The sequence below is a fragment of the Chlorocebus sabaeus genome, chromosome 5 (genome assembly GCF_047675955.1).
Source record: "Chlorocebus sabaeus isolate Y175 chromosome 5, mChlSab1.0.hap1, whole genome shotgun sequence".
NCBI classification, from domain to species: Eukaryota; Metazoa; Chordata; class Mammalia; order Primates; family Cercopithecidae; genus Chlorocebus; species Chlorocebus sabaeus.
This window is the reverse complement of record NC_132908.1, coordinates 1,285,924-1,303,320: the sequence shown is the minus strand read 5'-3', so window position 1 is coordinate 1,303,320 and position 17,397 is coordinate 1,285,924. Positions and strand designations below refer to the sequence as shown.

General features: G+C 60.1%; 1 protein-coding gene across 5 annotated transcripts; it reads right to left on the bottom strand.

Annotated features, from left to right (window-relative positions):
- Window positions 1–1,024: 1,024 nt before the first annotated feature.
- UBE2I (ubiquitin conjugating enzyme E2 I) lies at window positions 1,025–16,774 on the bottom strand. 5 transcript variants are annotated; one of them, XM_073014994.1, is made up of 7 exons: window positions 16,645–16,774; window positions 11,925–12,001; window positions 11,651–11,734; window positions 10,328–10,400; window positions 5,872–5,981; window positions 5,636–5,715; window positions 1,025–1,634 (listed from the first exon to the last, which is right to left on the bottom strand). In XM_073014994.1, the coding sequence occupies exons 2-7, from the start codon at window positions 11,988–11,990 to the stop codon at window positions 1,571–1,573; spliced, it is 477 nt and encodes a 158-aa protein (XP_072871095.1). In that variant the 5' UTR covers window positions 11,991–12,001; window positions 16,645–16,774; the 3' UTR covers window positions 1,025–1,570. The 5 variants fall into 5 exon arrangements, with proteins under 5 accessions (XP_072871095.1, XP_037845995.1, XP_072871097.1 ...); XM_037990067.2 differs by lacking the exon at window positions 16,645–16,774 and adding an exon at window positions 16,143–16,298; XM_073014996.1 differs by lacking the exon at window positions 16,645–16,774 and adding an exon at window positions 15,609–15,902.
- Window positions 16,775–17,397: the final 623 nt, after the last annotated feature.

Here is a 17,397-nt window from a genome sequence, read left to right as displayed (position 1 = left end):
CGCCCTCCCTGCATTCTTGGCTCCTTTGGGGAGCACCCGCCCCGCCCCCTTGGAACCCTGCACTTGGGCCACCGGGACCCAGCTCCAGCTGCCGGGGCGCACCAGGGCAGCAGGGCCAGCTCCAGCCCCAGGGCTTGAAACGAGACTGAGGAGGGCCAAGCTCACTAGGATGCGGAGACTGGGTGGTGGGTCGGAGGCTGGAGGGCTGGGAGCGTCGGGCTGTGTCCCCCAGGGCTTCCCATCTCTGTCCACTGCACCTTCCTGCTGGGAGGTGACTGGCACCCAACTTCCCAGCCAGGCCACTTCTTACAGTGGTTCAGCCACGGCTCAGGCAGCCCCCAAGAGGCCTGGCCGGCCCAGCCTTTGCAGAGGGCTCAGCATCAGGGCGGCTTCTGAGTGGCACAGCCTCCCCAGGAGAGGCCACGCTCAGGTAACCTCAGGACGAAGAATTCCAGACACAGGCCGCCCAGGGCCCTCCACCTGGCGCTCCCTGGAGGGGCCATGGCTGTGGGCTCTCCTGGAGAAAGCACCCCGTGTTTGCCAGGGGTGGTAGCAGGGCTGCCTCCTGAGGACGTGAGACACAGACACCCGAGGTGGCACCCTGTGCACAGCACGGCTCCATCCCTGTGACCCAGCCACTGAGGGGCACCCCCGCCAGCAGGCTGCCTGGATAGGAGTCCTCACACAGCCTCCAGCCCTGGCCTGGACCTGGCCCTGTGGCCCTCTAGACAGCTGGCACCGGTGCACACTTGCCAGGGTCTCAACGCCAATCCCGACCTATGCAGATCTTAGCTGCCCAGCGCTCTACAGCCCGAAGATCCTGGGAGCACAGAAGCCTCAGCAGCACTTTGTACACAGCCCTGTTGACAAAGATCCAGGGCAAGACGGAGCCACACAGCCTGGGCACATCCAAAGCAGATGGGAGAGCCTGGTCCTGGCCCACGGTGGGGCTGCAGTCAGGTGGGGAGGGCGGGACACTCGGAGGCCGCCTCCTCACACTTTCAATAATGATGCAACCAAAACCTTTATATAAACAGTTTATTTACTCTAAACAGCAACACAGACAAAACGCCATATAAACACAAAGGAAGTGGCGCAGAACCGAGATGCTGACCTGGGGTCTGAGGCTCAAAAGCAGCACAGCCCAGGTTCTAGAGAGGAGCGGCAGGAGGGAGGGTGCGCTTCCATACAGCCAGCCGGGGCCACGTGCAGCTCTGCACGGTGAGAAGCATGCCTGCATCCCGGAGCGGGGACTCGCTGCTGCGGGACTCACCCAAGTATAAAAGTTTATAATTTTACAGCAGTTGAAATACTGACATCAATATTAAAATAAAAGCGAGTTTTACATAACAATCAAAAATACAAAAGACCGAAGGAAGAGACCCTGTATGGAAACGGGCAATTCAGCGAATTGAGACCGCGCACCCACGGCGGCAATGGAAGATGGCGCCCGCCCAACCCCCCCAGGTGACTCGCCATTGTACGGAGCAACTTTAGATTCGCAAAAATGTTGTAAACAAGTTCTTGCCAAACCAATCCCTTCCTTTTGACGATGCCACAAGGTCGCTGCTTATGAGGGCGCAAACTTCTTGGCTTGTGCTCGGACCCTTTTCTCGTACTCCACTCTGTTTTGGCTGAGGAGGTCAAAAGACAACACAGTGTTAGGGGGCTGAGCAGCCTGGCCCACACGCCGGCCCCGGAGCGGAGCGAGCTCGGCAGACCAGGCTGCAGGAGGGGACCTCCTGGGTGAGGGCAGTGTGGAGCCCGTGACAGTAACAGAAGCAAGAAGCCCGGAGAAGCAGGGAGGCCTGCGTGGTGGGGAGCCCAGGCTGGCTCTGACCTGGCTGAGACTGTCCTGTGGTCTGAGGGAGGCAGAAGGGCAGGGAGGAGAGGAACCCATGCTGGGTGGATGTGGTGTCAGAGGACAGAGGGGCCCCGCAGGGCTGCGAGGAGGGCTCAGGCCCCAGGGGACCCACGCCAGGGGGCCTGCAACATCGTCACCAGTGCCGAAAGTCTGGTCCTAACTAGCAATCAGCAGCTTCTCTTTTCTGTAAGTCTAGGGCCAGCGCTAATAAACTGAAAACACTGATTGCTTGCCACTGTTCTTCGCCAACTCCCCAAAACAGACAGAAACTTCTGGAGGGTTTTTCCATGAGGCTCTCAGCCCCAGGAGCAAAGATGTGGGAAGGCACGCCTGGTTCGGAAGGGGGTGGTGCCCCAGCTGGGCAGTGCAGGCGTTATCAGGGAACAGGTCCGGAGCTGGGCAGAGTGAGGTTCAGCCTGCAAACAGCTGCCCAGGCTGCACCTAGAAGCTGATGGGACACGGGGCAGTGTGACCTTGAGGATGGGGGAACACTGTGACATTCATGGAGGTGGTTCCTGAGGTAGCAGTCCTGGCAGTCTCGCCAGGATTGGACCTGATTTGAGACACTGAGCCAAGCCAGGCATGGCGCAGAGTGAAGGCCAACAGCCCAGGACGGCAGCAGTGCAGGTGCCACTCCCACCCAGGCCAAGGGCCTGGACTGCACCCCAGACCCCAGCGCCCTCCTTGGACCACCAGCCGGCCCCAGGGCAGAGCAGCTCAGCTGGGTGGGCGTGGAAGGAACCAGAGGCAGTGGCCACATGTCCCGGCTCTGCCTTTACCAAGCAGGGGCCCCGAGAAAAGGCACCTGCCAGGGCAAGAACACGGCCCAAGGCCTCCAAGAAACCCAGGAAAAAGGATTGAAACCTGCAAACATGCTTCATAAAGGGTGCTTTTCAAGTGGATGTTTGCAGGAGAAAGAACGTTTGTTTACGTGAACACAAGTGTACAGTGTAGCCCAGCAGGCACCAAGCCCAGGAGACACAGGGGAGAGTCACACAGGGCGGGGGACTGCGACCGTGCCTGGCCCATGCGGCAAGTGGGAGCCACAGCCCAGCTCCAGAGATGGCCGGCAAATGGGGTGCAGGCCAGACAGAGCTCACGCCCACACCATGCTCCGGATGGCAGACCAACTAAGGGCTAGGCAGGAAAACATTCGCTTTTTTTCTGAGACGGAGTCTCGCTCTGTCGCCCAGGCTGGAGTGCAGCGGCATGATCTCGGCTCACTGCAAGTTCAGCCTCCTGGGTTCATGTCATTCTCCTGCCTCAGCCTCCCGAGTAGCTGGGACTACAGCTACTGGGACCACCATACCCAGCTAATTTTTTGTATTTTCACTAGAGACGGGGTTTCACCATGTTAGCCAGGATGATCTCGATCTCCTGACCTCATGATCTGCCCAACTAAGTCTCCCAAAGTGCTGGGATTACAGGCGTGAGCCACCGTGCCCGGCCTGCTTTCTTTTTTTTGAGACGGGGTCTTGCTTTGTCACCCAGGCTGGAGTGCAGTGCTGCAATCTCAGCTCACTGCAGCATCAACCTCCTGGGCTTTGCGATCCTCTCACCTCAGCCTCCCAAACAGCTGGGACTACAGGCGTGCACCACCATGCCTGGCTTAACATTTTTTTTTTTTTTTTGAGAGGCGGTCTTGCCTTGCTGCCCAGGCTCATCTCCAACTCCCAGGCTCAGGCAACCCTCCTGCAGTGGCCTTGCAAAGCACTGGGATTACAGGCGTGAGCCACCACACCTGGCAAATTTTAAATTTTTTGTAGAGATGGGGTCTTGCTATGTTGCCCAATCTGGTCGTGAACTCCTGGGTTCAACCGATCAGCCCACCTTGGCTTCCCAAAGTGCCGGGATTACAGGCGTGAGCCACCACACTTGGCCTGGAAAACATTTTCCAGGCACGGTGGCTCACGCCTGTAATCCCGGCACTTTGGGAGGCGAGGAGGGTGGATCACCTGAGGTCAGGAGTTCAAGATCAGCCTGGACAACACGGTGAAACCCTGTCTTTACTAAAAATACAAAAATTAGCCAAGTGTGGTGGTGCGCACCTGTAATCCCAGCTACTTGGGAGGCTGAGGCAGGAGAATCACTTGAACCCAGGAGGCAGAGGTTGCAGTGAGCCGAGATCACACCACTGCACTCCAGCCTGGGTGACAGAGTGAGACTCTGTTTCAAAAAAAAAAAGAAAACATTTTCTACTTCAAGCGCCACGTGGACACTGGTGAGGGCTGTGGCTTCCTGCCCAGTGGAAGGCGTTTCATGGAACTCCTAGGGCACAGCAGGCCAACACACAAACCCAGGTCACGCCACATCCCACGAGCCAGTTCCAGCAATGGCTCGGCCGACTGAGCGTCTGTGAGGTGTGCAGGGGAGCCAGGCTGAGGCTGGGGTGGCTGCTGACACTTGCTCCCTGCCTGGGGCCTCTGTGCCACCCTCAGCCAGCAGGGAGGGCACCTTGCAGACACCTGGGCTGGGCCTGCATCCAGGGAGAAACATCTCTCTCCAAAACCAGGTGCTTTCTGTTTTTTGAGATGGCATCCTGCCCTGCTGCCAGGCTGGAGTGCAGTGGCTCCATCTCAGCTCACTGCAACCTCCGCCTCCTGGGTTCAAGCGATTCTCCTGCCTCAGTCTCCCGAGTAGCTGGGATTACAGGCACCCAGCACTACGCCCAATTAACTTTTTGTGTTTTTTAGTAGGGATGGGTTTTCACTATGTTGGTCAGGCTGGTCTCGAACTCCTGACCTTGTGATTCGCCCACCTTGGCCTCCCAAAGCGCTGGGATTACAGGCATGAGCTACTGTGCCCGGCCAAAACCAGGTGCTTTTCCTCACAACCTGTGCGGGCTGGGCTTAGGGCAACGGTGACCCCTCAGCCTCCCACTCCCGACCAGGAGATGCCCCCTTGAGGGAGCGGGCCTCCGATGCCCATGGTGGCAGGCACGTGTGGGGTGGCTGCAGGGTGAGCCTCCTGGGTCCCCGGCCACTGGGGCCCCCGAGACCCCCTCAGAGGTGTGGGGACCCACGATGAGATGGGGCTGGGTTTCTCAACGCTGCAGGTGCAGCAGTGGGGGTCGGAGCCCCCGACCCACCTTCTTATGGACCTGCCCAGAGCAGCTGCAGAGGAGGCCCCCAGGGCTGGGGACAGGACAGGCAGGTGCGTGGTATCTGCTCAGGGCAGGGTCCTCCCTGCTGTCCCCAGCACTGTTTGGTTGTCGTCTGCATCCTAACTCACACCAGGCCCTCCTCAGTGCAGACAGTGACCCCAAGACCACGGGAACCCTTATAGACACAGCAGTACCTCACAGGGACAGGGTGGGAGCCCAGGGCCTATGTGACAGCATCACATCACTGAGCCCTGCTGGGCTGGGCCCCCCAACAGGAGGAGCCAAGTATAGGGGGGTGGGGATCAGCAGCAGGGGCAGTGCAGGAGGCTGGGGTCCACAGGAGGCTGAGCTGGTGGACAGGCCCCTCAGCATGGCCTCCTCCGGCACCCACGGCCAGGTCCTTCCCCTCCTAGTAGGGGCCCAAGACAGTCCCCGTCACTTGGCCTGCTCCCCCCCCACAGACAGGGCTCCGGCACCGTCCACGCCCACGGCAGACCGTGTATGTCGGTGCCTGCTGCCCACAGGGTTTATGCCCCCCGACCTTCCCCTGGAGATGCAGACCCTGGCTGTCTCTAGGGTGAGCCTGTGTGCTCCACTCCCCTCCTGGCAGGCGGCCTTGGCTGGGATGGAGAGAAGCTGCCAGCAGCGGGGCGAGGGCTGCCACTAACCAGTAAATCGTGTAGGCCTCTGCTTGCGCTGGATCTTGGATATTTGGTTCATTTAGAAGTTCCTGTATTCCTAATAGGATCTGTGCCAGAAACAAAAACACAAGACAGGGGTGTGAGCAGTCTGAAAGGGAGACACGGTGAGACTCGGCCTCAGCCACTGAGAATGACTGCAGACCCGCGCGTCCGGAGGGGAGACTAAGGCAGCCCTGCCCGTATGCGTGGTGGAGGCCCCGTACCTGTTTGATTGTGATGGCTGGCCTCCAGTCCTTGTCCTCCTCTAAGATGGACAGGCACACTGTCCCCGAGGGGTACACATTCGGGTGAAATAACGGTGGTTCGAATTTACCTGGAGGACGAGGAGGAAAGGAAGCGCTTTTTGCAGGCAGGCACTGTCCCCCAGTCATGTCCTCCCCCCACCACCCCCTCCCAACACTGGGCCACTGGGTTGGTAGCCAGGTTATATCCACCCTTGCACGCAGGGGACAGAGCCTTGGGGACACGGCCGCAGGCCAGAGACGAAGCTGTGTCTCTCCCAGGACAGAACTCCCGGCACAGCCAGGCAGTCTGGGAACACAGGTCCCCGGGTGGCCACTTAACCTGTGGCCCCCACGTCCTTCTCAGCCGGGCCAGACTCAGGGGAGAGAGGAGGAGCTGCGGGAGATGTCCAGGGACACAGCCAAGGCCCTTCCAGAGTCGGCAGTTCCGACGCAGACCCTCTGCTTCCAGGACACAGGGGCTTTTAGGACCCTGTGTTATTTCTTTACAACAAAGCAAAGAAGTTCCCCACCATTAGCCCCATCGGGGCCATCGCCGTTGATATTCTAGGCTATTTCCCGGGCATTCTCCCTCAGTGCTATGGAGGACACACGGTGCGGCAAGTCCAGCGCAGCCTGAGGAATTCTCTCAAAGCCGACGCGCCACCAACACCTACAGCTTCCCGAACACTCGCTCCTACCGACCACTGCGTCTGCCCCGTAATCCCAACTCCAACGCCCACGGGCAGCTTCCTGGACTTCAGGCACCACAGACACGCACAGGGCACGCGTCCTGGAGAATGCAGTGAGGACACCACCGCAGACCGCCCCACGCTGCGACCATCCCACACGGCGGACCATCCCACGCTGCAGAAGCCCATCAGCAGCTGCGTGGCCATCCTGAGTGTGAACACTGGCGTGAGTGCATTGCTGTGCAATGTGGGGTCACGGCATCGGCCCTCAAGCCGTGCTGCTTCCAGGCTGCTCACGCGGGCTGTCGCTGGTGGATTCCAGCCACTGGGTGAGGTGCACAGTGGCCACTCTGTGGTGCTACACTGCATCTGCTGGTGACCACGGAGCGCCCCTTTCAGCCCGGACTGCTTCCTGGCGACTGCTTCGGAGTTCTTCAAGTGACACGTACAGGCCTCTTCTCCTGCTTGGGGGTTTAGTTTTTGCTTTTAAAATTTTTCGAGATGGAGTTTCATTCTGTTGCGTGGGCTGGAGTGACGGGATATGATCTCAGCTCACTGCAGCCTTCGCCTCCCAGGTTCAAGTCATTCTCCCGCCTCACCTTAGCCTCCAGGGTAGCTGAGATTACAGGCACCCACCATCAAACTTGGCTAATTTTTCTATTTTATTAGAGAAGGGGTTTCTCCATGTTGGTCAGGCTGGTCTCAAACTCCTGACCTTAAGCGATTCACTGGCCTCGGACTCCCAAAGTGCTGGGATTACAGGTGTAAGCCATTGTGCCCAGCCCTACTTTTTACTCTTCTAAGAGAATCTTTTGGCAAACACAAGTGCCTAATTTCAATTTAATCTGATTTCTCAATCTCGTTTCTTCTACCAATCACAACTTACCCACAGAAAGGCAGAGATGCCAGACGCCAGCACCGCCAGGCCCTCCCAAGGCGGAGGCTGCCTTCTCCTTCCTCATGGCCTCCAGCTTGGAGGTTGCCACGCTTCGCAGAAGGAAGAGAAAGGGGGTGCCCTCCTGTCTGGACTGCCTGCCAGGTGTCATGAGGCCTCTTCACTCTTCCCCATCTGTCATCCTAGGATGTCTGGGCTGCGGCAAGTGGGGGTGACACCGGCACCCATCTGTGCCTCTGGTGGACACACGCGTGTGTTTCTGTGAATCTTGGTTGACTCGAGTGAACAGCCAGGCCCTACAGCATGAGCTCGGCTTCCACCAGCGCGGCAGGCAGCGTCCAGGGGAAACGTTCAGAACATCTGCCCTCTCCAGCGGTGGTTCGGGCTCCCGCTGCCCTGTGCCGCGGCCGTCTGCTCCCCTGAGCGCTACGACAGATCCCACTGCGGAGGCTTCCACTCTTTGGCAAAGCCAGGCATCCCTGCCGCATTTGCTGGCTGGGTAGAGGCCTCACGGCTGTCTGCCTTCTTACAGATTCCCAGGAGCTCTTGGTAGATTCAGGGCGAGGGCTGAGATACGTACATACGCTACGGTGTGCCCACCTGCCTGGCGCCAACTGCACTCTTTAGTATAGAGATTCTTCATTTCCATTTACTCAACTCGTCGGTCTCCCCCTGGCCAGCACTTTAGTGCATCCCTGGTGAAGAGATCCCTGCCTGCCCAGGGCTCGCGCGATGCCCTCCTGGGTCTTCCTCTCCACGCTGTTCTGCTTGGGTACCACAGTCCTTCCGGAAGCTGTTTCTCTACGGTGGGAGGCAGGGCTCGTCTCTCCTGCTGGGACATCCCTTAGGACTGGTCCTGTCACAGCCCAAGCCACCACCAGCGTTGCCTCAACTCCTCGCTCCGTCCGCAGGCCTGCCTGCCTGTCTTCTCAGCAATCCCGCAGTTTCATCACCGCGTCCCGTGGCAGATCTGGCGGAGATGGCGGGGTGGGGGGGTGTGCCATGCACCACAGCCTCAGCCGGGGTCTTGCCACCCCTACTGAGAAGCCAAGGCCTCTGCATTTCTGCATTTCCAGAGTCCGCGGGGCAGTTTCCATCAAGATGTGCTTGACTCGGCCGGGATCACACGGAATCCACAGATGGGCCTGGAGAGAAGGGCCGCCTGTGCAGCATCGTGTCTTCCCCTCCACACGCAAAGCAGAGCTCAGTTACTGCTCAGGCCAGCCTCGGCTTCCCTTGGAATATTCTACAGTTTTCAGTAGAGAAGTCCTGAACCAATCTTTTGTTGTATTCCAACGTATTTCAAGCTGCTATAAATGGCATAGTTTTAAATCCTTGGTCATTGAAATGATGTAAGAGCAAGTTTGTGTATATCTCAATCTCTATTTTATTTTCATATTTATTTAGTTTTGTTTCCTTCACCATGTCCTAAGCTATTTTTCTTTTTTTGAGACAGGGTCTCGCGCTGCTGCCCAGGCTGGAGTGCAGTGGTGTGAACTCGGCTTACTGCAACTTAGCCTCCTGGGTTCAAGCACTTCTCCTGCCTCAGCCTCCCAAGTAGCTGGGATTACATGCGCCCACCACCACACCTGCTAATTTTTGTATTTTTTTTTAGTAGAGACGGGGTTTCTCCACGTTGACCAGGCTGGTCTTCATCTCAGGTGATCCTCCCACCTCGGCCTCCCAAAGTGCTGGGATTCCAGGCGTGAGCCACCGCGCCCAGCCTTGCTTGCACCTCAGCTTTAGTGAGCTATTGTCCTGCCCTTCCTCACCACCTCTTCCATTGTGACTTCTTTTTCTCATCTTGCTGCATTTGCTTGGAATTCCAATAAATGGTTGAACAGAATAAGTGAAAGCAACTATTCTGTCCCATTCTTGTATTTTTCTTAATTAAAATAAATCATCTTAATATCCACTCATGGTTTTAAAAAAAAAAAAAAAATCAAACAGCAAAGGACAATCCAAAACGAAGCAAGTCTCAGCCGGGTGGTGCTGTCAGCAGCCCTTGAGCTCCTCCGGTCGGTGCCACTGTGGAAAACACTTGTGTGTCTTGAGCGAGTCGCAGGGGAAGCTTTTACACACAGCTCTCGCCGCGCCGTGGCCAGGCACTCTCTAGATGCTGGGTGCGTGTTAACGCGTGGAACTCACCACAGACAGGGCCCGCCGATTTCCAGCTACGGGAGGGCAGGGACGCGGCGGCCCTCTCCCTCCTCTCCTGAGTTTTGCCGAACTGACTGAGATCATTAACTTAGCTGTAGGCTCGATTTTGAACCCAGCCTCAGCCCTTTCTTCCCATGCCTTCTCTGCTGTTCACCTACTCGATGCCTGCCCAGGCTGCAGACACAGCCACGGTTGGGAGAGCACGTGAGAGACCACAGGAAGAGCACTAAGAAGGTGGAGCAAGATAAATCCTCAGAGGGTGAGACTCTGAGTGATGGACCTTCTGCACATCCATCCCGGCCAGGGCCGGGGTCTTGTGGGCACCAAATCCTGTCTTCATCACCAACAACCACTGAGAGTCCAGGTACTCCTAGCCCAGGAGCTCCAGCCTGGATCTCACAGCCCCTCCCTCCACAGGACTCTGAAGCTTCACAGCCAATTAGCTGGGACGAGAGACTAAGTCTATTACGTGCACTGCCCACCCCCGGAGCTGGAAACAGACTCGAATCTGCAGCCTGAGCCGGGGATCAGGGATCAAAGCCGACCTCCAGGTCTGTGATCTTCCTCCCAACTCCACGTGGATTGCCTGGCCCGGGCGCCACGGCCACAGCCTGGGGCCTCTTTGGAGAGGACTCCGATCCCCACAGGAACAGGCTGACTTCCAGGACACTCTCAACAGTGAGCTACTCACATTTTGGTGGTGAAGACGGATAATCATCTTTGAAAAGCATCCGTAGTTTAAACAAGCCTCCTTCCCACGGAGTCTGTGGGGAAATAAACTGTGGTGAGATGGGCTGCTTGCCTGCCTCAGGCCAGCCCAGGAGGAAGGGGCTCGCTTCTAGGACACAACTCCCAGGACTGCCAAGACACCGGGGCCAGAGGCCCGACAGAGGCGGTCCCCAAACCAGCCTAAAGCCTGGACCGGCCCCACCAAGGGGACTGTCAGGACCTCTGCTGTGCCCAGAGAGTAAGTCGGAAAGGTCCTCCTAGAAAGGAGACGAGACGGGGTTCGGGGGCTGGGCCGGGGTGGCGGGTGCCGCACACTGGGGCGGCAGCACCAAGAGCGCAGCCTTCACCCCAGGGGTTCTGCAAGCCCCGCCCCAGATTCTGCCTGGATGAGGCGCCTTTGCCACCCCACAATCCGACACCACTCCCGTCTTCCTTGGGGCCGCACACCTGCGTCGCCATTACATGAAGAGCAAGGGACATTCTCAGCAGAGCCTCAGACAAGCAACAAACCCAAGTGACACCATGTCTCAGGCAAAGCTGAGACCTGCTGGGACTGCTCAGCCCGGGGGGACCGAAGCTGCTTTGAGTTTCAGAGTGAAACCCAGAGGGTGGCATGGGCCGGAGGGAACAAGGCCTCGGGCAGGACCAACACCTCAGGGCTCTCTCCTTCCTTCAGGGTTCACCAGCATGAACCTTATGTGCATGCCAGCCTGGAGTCCCCGGCCAAGTGCTTCACGGGAGCCGGGCAAAGACGACAGGCACATGGGCCGCCCTGCTCCCCACAGACACACAGGGGGTCCCAAGCAGGCATCCTAGGCTGCTGTCGCCAGTCCCTGTGCCCCAGGAGGTTCTCCAGGAGGCGGCTTTACACCGGGGTGGCTCTCCGGCAAACCCAGCTCCCGTGACCTGAGCCACACCTGGAAGGACACAGCAGAATCCCGGGTTCCAGGCTGCAAAGGCTGCCCGCCCTCAGGCCTGCTCCCAACACACGCCAGAGCCCCTCCCCTCCGCCACAGCTCAGCCCTGTGCCCAGCCTGCTTCCTTCTCAACCAGAAATGCCCTCGGCGGGGACACAGCTGTCACCCCAACCTTGCCAGCACCACCTTCTGAGCTCAAGTCTGCACGGGGCGGGGGCCAGGCCACAGCTGGGGATGACCTGTTGTCCGCAGCCCGTGACAAGGGCGGCCGTCACAGACGGCAAGGATCTGAGCAGTTTCCCCGTGGCGCTGCCACACGAATCTGTTGAGCCCCGACAGGCAGGAGGCTAGCAGCGCGCGCCTCTTACCCCTTTCTTTCCTGGAATGGCGCACTCCCAGTTCATGAGGTTCATCGTGCCATCGGGATTTTTTGTTGGGACAGCCACGAAACCCTGAGAGAAAACAACCACAAAAGCACATCAGTGCAGTGGCATCTCGTTTGACCAAAACCACCGAGAAACAGCCCGCGAGCCCCACCAGCGCGACCCAGGCACGCGGCCAGCTCCTCCCAGTGGGGAGGGCACCGTTTCAGCCCAGGGGGGCCGCCTGCAGCACTGCACACGGAAACGAAGCCCTCCTTACAAACGGGTGGTCTTTCCTCCATGCTTTCCTCTCCTGGGCGAGTCTGCTGAGGGCGATCCCCGACATGTTCAGAGTCCCTGGAACACAGGAGGCAGAGCACGGGGTCAGGACAGGCGAGCGGGCTCCTGCCGCCCCACCACGTGCACACAGCCCGCAGTGGGCAGTCTTGCTCCTACCAGGCGCCAGGCCAGCAGAGACTCTCCTCCTGCAAGCCATCGTCCAACCCTGGGGTCTACCAGGGGAGGCCCCATGAGTGGCTCCCAGATCACCGGGGGTGGGGGGGGCAGGTAGGACCCCTTCCCCATGGCCCCCCAGAGTCCTGGTCTGCGACACATGCCACGGCCTCTGCTCCACGGTGGAGACGGATGTTCAGAGGCCGGGCTGCTGTGGCTGGGCGGTAGCTGCCACCCTGTGGTGGCTGGCGTGGCAGGGTCCTCACTGAACCGTCAGGTGGGGACTAGGCAGGGCTGGGTCCCTGCCTTACTATCAGGCGCTCAGAACTGAGATTCAAGCCGGGCCAGGGGGACACCTAATATTGTTTTTTTTTTTTTTTTTGAGATGGAGCCTCACTCTGTACCTCAGGCTGGAGTGCAGTGGGACTATCTTGGCTCATTGCAACCTCCGTTTCTTGAGTTCAAGCAATTCTCCTGCCTCAGCCTCCCGGGTACCTGGGACTACAGGCGCCCGCCACCATGCCTGGCTAATTTTTGTATTTTTAGTAGAGATAGAGTTTCACCATGTTGAAGACAGATTGGAACAAGTACCACAGGGCAGAGGCTCAGCCTCGCTGAAAGAGGAGCCCCCCACAGGGCCACCCTTCCCGGACTCTGCAGCCGCTAGTATGTCCCTGTAGCTTCAGGGGACAGACAGGTCCTGTGGGGCAGGGCAGGAGCATGGGGTACAGGACCAGGTCCCTGGTCAGAGGCAGTGGCACACACGCCAGATTCCAGCTCCACACTTCTGCACGGGACCTCAGGGGCTTGGCACCTTCGCCTTCTGGTTCCCAGCGGGAGCCTGTCGGCCCGCACTGTCCCCGGGGACACCAGGCAGACAGGGCCAGCAGCCTCGACACCACCCTCACCTGTCACCCTACTGGTGGTCACCTTTACCATGAAAAACAGCACTCAGGGCACAAAACCTGCCAGAGAATTCAAACCCAAGTGTGTGCTGGTTTTCAAAGCCCATGGGAGCACTGAAGCTGCCTCCAAGTTTGGTATCTCAACGCCAAACAAGGGCCCCCTCGACAAAGCTGGGGGGCTGCGCCAGGCCTTCCAAACCGTGAGGAGCCGTCCCTACGAGGGCTCTGGTGACCTGGATGGCGCCCGCACCTGTGCAGGCCCACAAACCTCACACACCTCACAGCTGCAGGAAGGGGCCAGGTCAGCAGCTCCACCTGGGCGGAGCCGCCGCAGCCTCACCTGGCACTAGTTAGGGAGGCAAGGCCCAGTCCCCAGCAGACTCATTGAGGAAGGAGCTCCGAGAGGCCCACATTCAGGTTTTGGGCGGCACAATGACTTCCCGAGGCAGCAAAGCAGAAATCAGGGGTGGGACTGGGATCAAGGAACCCCAGGCGGGTTCAGTGTCGCCAGGGAACCAGGGTGCTGGAAGCCAGGCGGGGCTGCTAGAGCCGCCTGCCCTGCAGGTGGATTTGGCTCCTTTTTACCAAACATGGATCCTCAGGGCAGCCTGAGAAAAATCAGGCAAAGGAACCTGGGTCCTCCAGTCAGTAGGTGCTGGCATCACAGCGAGAGGGTGACAGGGGCCATCCGGGCACTGGCCTCCAGCTACATGACTAAGTCCAAGACAGGTAGCCCCAGACTGCGCCCCACTGGGATGTCCCTCCCCATGCCCTCCTCATGGGGATGCAGAGGAGCCCGCAGGCCGCCTGCCCTCTGGACAATTTGCCCGGCCCCATGCCCTTCTCTAAGTGGGGGTGGGGGGAAGCCAGGGGCCAGAAAGGGAGACAGTGGGGGACACAGCTGCGCTCAGCACTGGGCAGGCAGGCTTCGAGCCCAGGGTGGAGTGGAGCTCCCGCCAACCACGGTTTCAAGGCTCTCTCTGCACGTGTCTCCACCCTCCACTTCTACATGGAACAGCCCAGCTGTGGCTTGAGGACTCACAGCTCTCGCTTCCCCAGCCCCAGGGTGGGCTTCATGAGTGGCCACAGCCTGTGCCTGGTGCAGTGCAAAGCAGCCTGGTGAACGGCCATTTTGAGGAGCCACGACCTCCCAGGTGCCCGGGGTCAGAGCGGGGCCAGGAATCAAGCAGGTTGCTGAAACCCAGGCCAGTGCTCAGACACTGAAGGACCATGGGCAACACGGTCCTCACAGCCAGGCAAGGCCAGGCCACAGAGAGGCCAGCCAGGCCTAGGACCCTGCCACAGGCAGCCCTCCTGCTGAGGACCGGACAGAGCCGCCTAGAGGGCCCCGTCCCAGCACCTGGCTATTGTTGTCTCAGATGTGAGAAGTCGTGAGGGTGCTCCTGTGAGACCTCCTGCCAAGGTCTGGCTGATGCTGCTGTATTCTCTGCCCCAAAGCACTGAGCACCACGGGGTGGTCTCACAGGAAACTTCACCACAGGTCAAGGAGCCACAGGTGCACACCCACTCTGTCCTAGGCAGAAGCCAGGCCCCTCCCCCTGCTCCCCCTCCCACTGGCCTCCTGGAGAAAGTGGCCAATCTGTTACAATGTAATCACAACACAGACCAAGCATTCAAAATCCCGCTGAAAATCGGAATTTGCCCTTCCAAATTAACAGATAAGCACTAAGAGAATGGCCAGCAGTTACTAGACCCTTCAGAGCAGGGAACTTTTATGACGCAAAGACAAAAACAACCCTCATCTATCAGAGCCAAGCAGGGCCCAGACACTGCAGCAACCGGGACAGGGCCAAGCACTCCAAGAGCGGCCCGAAGGTCTGCCTTCTGTCCTGCTGGGCCCCCCGCCACCGGCTGAGCTTTAGCTTCTCGGATCACCACCTTACTCTGCTGGTTGACAGCACCGACTTCCGAGCAACTTCCTGGCTGAGGGTGAGCAAAGCACTCACCTCCCACAACTCCACCGCACTCATCTCTACAACGGGTGGTCGCCACGACGGCTGGCACAAGAAGCCTGTAAAGGTCCTCCTGCACCCAAACGCAAACTCTCCCAGGCTTGGGGAGGTATTCCCTTCTGCAAGACCCAAGCACCTGCAGTCAGGAGACGCTCATCTGGCCGCACCTGATCTGCCCCAGGCCCCCAGGATGTTTCTGAAGCAAGATCCCAAACCCTGACACACCACACAAGCGCACACCTGCAACCACCCAGTGGTCTAGGGAAGGGACCTCTGAAGGAGCAATCACGACAAACTTAGGATCCGTCCTGTCTTCCGCTGCACAGCTTCTCTACCCAAAAGCAATGTTTCTTGTTCTTCAAGAAACAGTGGGGGTAGGTCCTATAAGAGGAAACAAACCGAACTCCCCAAAGACAGGCCCTTTGCAAACAGAGAAACTAAGCGTAACTTCCAATTATATAAACGAAACCACTTCATTCTGCGATTCAAGCGTGACTACAGGCCACGATCACAAGCCCAGCTAATCACTCCCTTACCTTCCTCCCACGCACGTTAACTACCAGAGCCAACCACTATTCGACCGGTAAAAACCCATCCCCAAAACAATAAAACTCCCTCCAGCGAGGCTCTCACGTTCAGGGCCCCAGCAAGCGCCAGGGCAGCATCTTCAGAGGCGCAGGAAAACTTAGACTTGTTTTGGTTTTAAGGCACCGAAAACAAGCCCGCTCGCCGGCCCCCACCCCCGCGAGCCAGCGATGTTGCAATCAAGACTCTCCCCCGCGGCCCATCCCCTCCGTCCGCGGGGCGACAGTGACCCCGGAAGCCGCTCCCCGCGCAGGAGGAAGGCGCGGCCTCGCGGGGCCCCGGCTGCAGGTGGCTGCCCCGGCCCCGCGCCAGGAGCACCTCGGGGGCGAAGTGGGGGAGCCCCGGCCCCCAAGGCCTGCGGTGGCCGGGGCGCTCAGGCCGCAGTCCCGCGGCGCCAGCAGCGCGGACCGAGCCGGCGCCGAGCGTGGGGCCTCTCGGGCTCCCCGGGAAGCTCGGCCGCGGCGCGGGGCCCGGCTCGGCGGGGCGGGGCGCGGGGCAGCCGGGGGCCCGGGCCCGACAGGAGTAGAGGCCTCGGCCCGACCCCCGCCCCGCGGCCCCGGCCCGGCCCCCGCCCGCGCTCACCCCGGGCGGCCGCGGCCCCGGCGAGCGTCGCGGACAGGTGGAAGACCGAGCGGGGCGGCGGCGGCGGCGCTTCCCTTTGTCTCGGGACTTCCCTCCGGAGCCCGCTCCGCGCGCAGCCCGAGCAGCTCCGAGGACCCTGGCGCGGGCGGGGCGCGCGGGGCGGGGCCTGGTGCAGGGCTGCCCTCTGCACGCCTGCCTCGCGCGCCGCCACCGCCGCCCGGCCCCGAGCGCCGCCCGCGCCGCCGCGCGCCCCCCGCTGCCCGTGCCCCGCCGCCGCGCGCCCGCGCCCCGGGTCCGCCCCAGGAGCCCGGCCGGGGAGTGACTTTTCAGTCAGGCGGCGCCCTGGACACCTACGCCCTTAAAGGAGCCGCGTCCCCGATGTGAGGGAGCGTCTGTAAACTCCCCTTCGGGGTGCCCGCGTCCACCCGAGGACACGCCGGCGAGCAGCGGGGGATAAAGGAGGCCGAGATCTCCAAAAGCTCCACGGATGCCCGGCGGTTACCTCTCCAGGCACAGGTCCCCGAGGTTTCCTTGGGGTCAGAGCCTGGGGCCGGGGGGCAAAGACCACTGAGGCCTAAGGATCCCCTGAAGCGTCGCAGGACGGTGACGCTCCCGCGAGTTCAGCGCCCTGTGAAACCTCTTGCAATTGGCCATTTCCGGGGGGTGGGCGGAGAGACCTTCTCATCTGCCCAATGAGCTGACCCCGTACAAAAGGCCGAATGCGAGCATGACCGACGGGAGGAGAAGTGTGGATGCTCCCTAATCCGGGGGCGGGCCCTGGGCGGGGGCGGGGCGTGGGGGGGACTGCGAGCGGCGGGGGCGGGGCGAGCCCTTGGGGGAGGGGCGCTTCCGGGCACCCCCCCCCCGCCCACGCAACTCCCGGGACGGGTCGAGAGGGCCCCAGCCCCGCGAGCGCGCGGGACACTCCGTTCGCCAACGCGCGGTCGTGCTGGCCCCGGGGCTCTCCCGGTCCCCCCGCCCCCCATTTCGCCGACGGCGGGGCCGCCGCCAAGGTCACGGTGTCCGGGTGCTTGGGGACCGCAGGGAGTGACCGCATTCATTCATTCCCTCCCTCACTCATTCATTCATTCCCTCCCTCACTCATTCATTCATTCCCTCCCCCACTCATTCATTCATTCCCTCCCCCACTCACTCATTCCCTCTCTCTCTCACTCATTCCCTGCCTGACTCATTCATTCAATCCCTCCATCACTCAATCATTCCTTCCCTCCCTCAGTCATTCCCACCCTCACTC

Bases quoted from the DNA above. Each gene is read 5' to 3' on its own strand.
- UBE2I (XM_073014994.1), bottom strand. From the start codon at position 11,990: ATGTCGGGGATCGCCCTCAGCAGACTCGCCCAGGAGAGGAAAGCATGG. The intron at 10,401-11,650 runs GTAAGAGGCGCG...ATTTCCCCACAG, and splicing joins CCATTCCAGGAAAGAAAGGG to ACTCCGTGGGAAGGAGGCTT. The intron at 5,716-5,871 runs GTACGGGGCCTC...TTTCTGGCACAG, and splicing joins CAGCCATCACAATCAAACAG to ATCCTATTAGGAATACAGGA.